At 39.9% G+C, this 6,166-nt stretch overlaps 1 protein-coding gene across 1 annotated transcript; it reads left to right on the forward strand.

Moving 5' to 3' along the window:
• Positions 1 to 5,061: 5,061 nt before the first annotated feature.
• LOC146663556 (P2Y purinoceptor 3-like) lies at positions 5,062 to 5,913 on the forward strand. The gene has a single exon (XM_085417378.1). It carries the CDS (start codon positions 5,062 to 5,064, stop codon positions 5,911 to 5,913), a length of 852 nt encoding a protein of 283 aa, XP_085273504.1.
• The last annotated feature ends 253 nt before the right edge of the window (positions 5,914 to 6,166 follow it).

Raw genomic sequence — 6,166 nt, forward strand, 5'->3', positions numbered from 1 at the left:
TGGACAGAGAAGGCCCTGCAGCCCATCTGGCCTCTAGACATGCTCCCTGAAAGAAAGGCATCCTGTATGGAGAAGACAGAGGCATTGTGCCGCACTGATGTATGTGGTTGTTGGTGACCGTGGCTGTAGCTACTTTGTGGTACGAGTCATCAGCTATTGAGGTACGAGGAGACATTTTTAAGCTGCAGAAATGTCTAAAAAAATGGGAATAAGTGGTTAACTGTTCAGGGATTTTAGTTTTTCCGAGAAATATGGAGAACTACTGACTTTGAAGTCATAAAAAGAACACACTGTGTACATGTCAGACAACTCTGTGTGCACCTGCCAAGCGCAGTAAGCTTTAGAGATTTTAGTGGCTTTTCACTGTGCAAGAAAGCTATCAGTAAATATCCCACAAGAAGTGAAGAATCTGCATAACATATAGACATAGCCTGTATGTGTGTGTGTGTGTGTGCGTGCGTGCGTACAAGCAATCCACTAGACCCTGGAGTGGATTCTGTGGAGGCGTTGCTTTTGAATAATCAATGCATGGCTCAAATTCCACTCACTGAGAGCTCACTGACATCCCAGTTAATAATAAGCAAGATTTTTTTTTTTCTTCATGTTAACTGGTGTTGGGTTGAGGAGGCGGGGGTGGGGTGTCAAACTGAGTCAATGGAGTCATTGTCTGACCCTCGTGTCTTCGTCCGAAAGTCATCGCTCTCCGAACTCAGAGCGGCGACGTTTGAAAGGAAAGGAGTTGTTGTGGTTCACTGAGGCTTGTAATCCTGGAGCGGTCTTGAAACAAGCAGGCGAGGTCTCTCTCTCTTTTTTTTTTTTTCCTTCCTTCTCTGCCTAGCATACTAAACCAAACCGCATCCACCTTACAACTACTACTGAGTTTGAGTCTCTTTTCACGTGTATAAACTGTCCACATAATGGCTGGAGCAGGACATCAGTGAGACTTTGTTCTGAAATGAGCACTGCCCCCTCATTCATGTCAGTTTTACTCTGAAAGTCTTTGCGGTTCTTGTTTTTTGTCTTTTATTTTGACGTTCTCATACGGGTTGTGAAGAGTTTTGTTCCAGAATAAGATCTCTATTAAATATTACGCCTGATTTTTAAACTACAGTTTCTTACACACACAAAAATGTATATACTGGATTTGTTTTAAACCCCTTAGCTATCATATTACACTAACCTGATTTAGAATTAAAGTTTTGAGTGAGGTTTTTTATTTTTTTGTGGATATACAGTGTGGTGTTTTGGAATGAAAACCTTCATAGGTGTCATTGCGGTCATGTGGAAACCTCATATCTCCACTGAAAGATCTGATTAAGGTTTATTAGGAGCGTTGGTCCTGTTGTATTTTTGTTAACCTAAACACTGATGTATACATTTGTATACAGTTCAGATTTTTAAGGAGGGCTGGAGTCTACCCCAGCTGCTGTGGAGATGGGATTGTAACCCGTGGATTGAACTCGTTCAGATCCACTGCCTGTGATAAGACTGGTGACAGGTCCAGGGTGTACCCCGCTACAACAGTCAGGATAGGCTGCAGGCCCGACCACTACCAGAATTCCATAACCAGAAGAAAATTAATGGACTTTCAGGAAGATTTGGAAAGAGTTTGTGTTTATTTTAGATATTAAAACAAAAATCCTATAAAATCAGGAGAATATGTTTTTGTTTGTTTGTTTTTTACCAAGCCGTAAGATGTGATAGCACCGCTCACAGATGTTCCTTCCTTGTTTATGAATGTATTATTTATCTGGTTGCCGTTAAACCACAATGATGGCACTCATAAATAATGAACTGTATCTGGATGACTCCGACTGCAGAATCTCTCAGATGACGAGGTGAATGTCGAAACACAAAGCTTTTAGTCATAGTTGCTTTTCTGATTGGAAAAAGCTAAACCTACAGCACCAAATGGCAACAGCAGTTGCCTCAAACTTTGGTAAAGACTCAACAACAATACAGAGAAAACCCTAAAAATCAGACAAACCCCTATGAGCAAGTATTTGGTGACAGTGGGGAGGAAAAACTCCCTTTTAACAGGAAGAAAAGGCACAAAAGAAAATTTAGGCCTCTGCCTGTTTTTTATAGTTGTGTTAAACATCAACTCAAAGCCTGTTGATAAGTGTCCAGTGCAGCTGAAGCAAGAACCTGCACGTTTCATTGACAGGTTAACCAGAAAGGAAGGAACAGCTAACTAACCAGAGTGTGCTGAAGGTTTTGTAAAATTAAATATCTGTATCAATATACATTTGGAGAGAAATATATCTTTTGTATTTGCATTTAAGCAGATTTATCTTTCTGTTGGTCAGTAAATCAGTGGTAGCTAATTTGAATACATTGATGCTCTGCTGTGGGCAAGGAGCAGAGCAAAGTTATTTCAAGAAGAAATGGTCATTTTTTTATATGTAAATGTTTGCGTAAGGCGAAACAATAAAACATTTAGAGTGAAAAACGAGTCTCCTCCGTATCCAGTTTATTTATGGACCCACATTGAGCTGTGCAATCTGAACCAACATGTCAGGGGATCGAGAGTTAATAAGGGTGAAAAATGTCATTCAAACCCTTTTGTTGAAACATTGAATGCATTAAATTTGTCTATCAGATCTAGAAATACTGAATGTTATTCACACGAGCTGTTCCTGCCACCTGGTGGTGGGGAGTGGAGCTGCTTTTGAGTCCCACGGGGACAGGGTTTAATTTTGACAAATCAGAGCATTAAAAACTGAATAATTAATGTAAATTTGAGCTGTCTAAAGCAAACGTGGCATACTGGACCTGAGGTCTGCATTTTGGACTTTTACTGGTGAGCTTACGACCAAAACTAAAACAGGATGGTAAGTTAAGATGTTTATGCATGAGATATAGTGCAGTTACTTATGAGCTAATGACCATCACCTGGCAAAATGCAAAAACATTTATATTAAATGTTTCTTTAGTGACTTTCCTTTTTCCTGGTTATGTTGAGGAAATGGAAGCATTTTGTTCACACTTTATGGCCTTCAGGAAACTTTGCATATGTTGTGGCAAAGAAAAAACAAGGCTGTTACACACTAAAGTCTACCCTGACTGTCTGGTCTATACATATGTAATTCTTCCATTTTTATTTGATTTATTTAAAAGTTTCTTGATACTAACTTTTCCTAGATTCTTAGAGCAATCTCGGAAATTGGTGAAAGCTCATTTGGCACACTGGTGATACTGACTGTAAGCTAGTTTTTGGTTCTCGTGCATCACAGTGTGCTAAGTAGGGTTTGACCTTTGACCTGGAGAGGGATCGATTCTTTGTTGGAGCTGAAGCTTACAGCCCTCTTAACCTTGCTGCACCACGGGGGACTATCATCCATCAGATGTTATCGGTGGTATGTCAGAAGGTACCTCACTGCTCTTTTCTTTTGTGAAAAGGCAAACCCGAGTGGGCACTGTAGATGGAGCTTCTTGCCTTCTCCTTCCTCTTGCATTATGTTCTGAGGGTTCCCTAGTCGCAAGTCCTCTGACTCTGACTAGGGAACCCTTAAGATCTGCATAGAGGAGGACAATGGCTGCGCTCTTCTCCACTTAAGATTTCTTCCATTGTTTTCTCAGCTACCATCTTTTCTTCATAGTATGTTCAATTTCTCGTGTCTTCTGGACTCGAGTAGCATCAGTGTTTCCTTATCCTAACCCTAACCTTCCTTCTCAGCTGTTTTGTTCCCAATCTTTCTGCTCCATAGTAATAGATCGGATCACCCGTTTTCTCTAGTTTATTCTCCAGCTCCTATTTTGGATTCAGGAGACAGACACCCTCTCTACTTTTAAGATTAGGCTTAAAATTTTCCTTTTTTCACACACCGAGAGTTTGGATCAGGTGTGTCCTAATCCCAGATCTTACTATATTTTTTTGGACTTGACATTCATAGTTTTGTTTGCTCAAGAAGTTTGAAGATCAACAACCTTTAGTTGTTGTTATAATTCAGTCTATAATTTACCCTCTTGTAACTTTGCTTCTACTCTGTAGTGTTATATTAATACAGTACTATATTACCTGTGAACATAATCCAAGAAGTTAATCATTTCTCAGCACAAAGAAACTGGGAAGACGGTCAAGTAATATATAAACCCTAGAAGCATTGTTTTGGCTCAAAGGTAAAAGGGTTTAATGGCAGTAGTTTTATTCTCGTTGTTAAATACATAAAAATAATTTAACCTTATAAGTATAATCAGGAAGCTCTACCTAAAATGTATCATTGAGGTAGAAAGTTAAACAGCTTCATGGTCCAACCACTTTCTGCAGGTCTTCTACCAACAGGAATCATTAAACATGGAGAAAGTACAGTCTTTTAAAGAGAGATGTAAACATATAAAAACCTCACTGCTTTTTAAAAATAATATATTATTTCTTGTTAGATTGCCTGCTTATGTTGTACATTTGTTCTTTGTGAAAATGCTTTTAATGCTTTTATTGTGCATCAGCTTTGACTCGTTCACAGAATTATGTTTTAATCTGCTACATCTTTTCTAACTTTGATCACTCGAGAAAAGTTGATTAAGTTTGACCGACATGAGCTGTGACACTGGCACACAACGGCAAAAGTCACTGTATCCATGGACGAATAATGAAGAATAGTTATTTAAAGTAGTCTCCTAGGTAGGTCACACCCCTGACTTCTGACCTTTAACTATACCATGTGAAAGAAAGCTTTTTTTTTTTTTAAAGGTAACCAGAGCATTTACTCTTGTTGCTGGTTAATAAATAGAAAACTCGTTCCTCTAATAACTGTTAAATCTGCAGGATCTAAGATCAGATGATTAGTCACTTAAAAAAATAATAAATCAGTCCATGCCAAGCTTGAAAAATGATCCTCGCTGTCACTTGCATATTCAAATAAGCATTTTCATAGGAGAAACAAATTATGTGCATCTACACAAAATCATTCCCAATAATAAGAACGCATCGTGAAGGTAAGATGACTTTGAAACTGGAAAAGCAAGCGTCTTCAGATTTTTGTTTCCTCGGGAGAATCTCATTCATTTCTGTTTCATTTCAGGCGCAGACGATCAGTGAGAACCTCTTACTGCTTCAAAATGCTCTCTCAGAATCTAACCTTCAACTCCAGCGAGCCTTTGGAGAGCAAGTGGGGACACTGTGTAGACGTAACACCAGGTATTATAGTCTGGGTGTTTTTCAGCGCTCTCTTCTCTCTGGTTGGATTTCCTGCATGTGCTGCTGTTCTCTGGGAGCTGTTTCAGAGACACAGAGCTGGAACCTCGATCACCCCTAATGATGTTTTCATGATCAACCTCACAGTCATGGACCTGGTCTTCCTATTTTTTGTCCCACTTGGCCTGACTAACTTCCTCCTCTGGCACATCATGTCTTTCCAGAGCTTCATCAGTTTTCTCTATGCTCTAAACCTGGCTGGACGACCTCTTCTAACAGCATGCATCTGTCTGGACTGCTACATGGCTGTGTTCCATCCCATCGCCTACAGCACAAAGAAGAGTCTGACTCCCCGGGTCCTTATGGCTGCTGCTGCGTGGACTGCTACGATGGTTCAAGGGTCCATGTCCATAGTTGATCAAGAGCTAAACCACAGTGCATGGGCCACGTTTGTGTACCTCATTGCGCTCCCCATAATTGTAATCTGTGATGCTTCCATCCTCTGGACCCTGAAGAAGTCCTATCGCAGCGGGGGACACCTCCACCCCAGGAAGAAGAAGGCTCTCCAGATCATCACCAACAGCATGGTCATGACCATCACCTCATATTTCCCCCCAGTGCTGCTGTACGTCTTTGGGCATCTCATTGTCAGAGATGACAACGAATACGAGTGCGTCTTAACAATACCTGTCTTGATCATCCCGACAGCAGGAAGTGCAATCATGCCTTTGCTGTATTTGGGCAATCTGGGGAGGTTGAATAATATTTGCTGCTAGGAAGGATTTGCATATATAAAGGTGTAGTACAGGTCTGGCACGATAAAAGCAGAACAGATTTTATTTTTAATCATTTTAAAATTATTAAAGCAGAAAATAATGGATTAAAAATAGAAGTTGCTGCAAAAATGGCAGAAGAATGAAGCAGAATAGTAATTCAGCAGATAATATATAATATGAAATATAATTTTATGCATTTGCAGTTGATTGCACAGACATTAAAAATAACTTGAGTTGTTCCATCTTAGTGCAC

The sequence above is a fragment of the Rhamphochromis longiceps genome, linkage group LG8, assembly GCF_057381845.1.
Source record: "Rhamphochromis longiceps isolate RC_006_pf linkage group LG8, R_longiceps_female_GT1.1, whole genome shotgun sequence".
NCBI classification, from domain to species: Eukaryota; Metazoa; Chordata; class Actinopteri; order Cichliformes; family Cichlidae; genus Rhamphochromis; species Rhamphochromis longiceps.

Coding starts and splice junctions, on each gene's coding strand:
- LOC146663556 (XM_085417378.1), top strand. CDS start 5,062: ATGCTCTCTCAGAATCTAACCTTCAACTCCAGCGAGCCTTTGGAGAGC.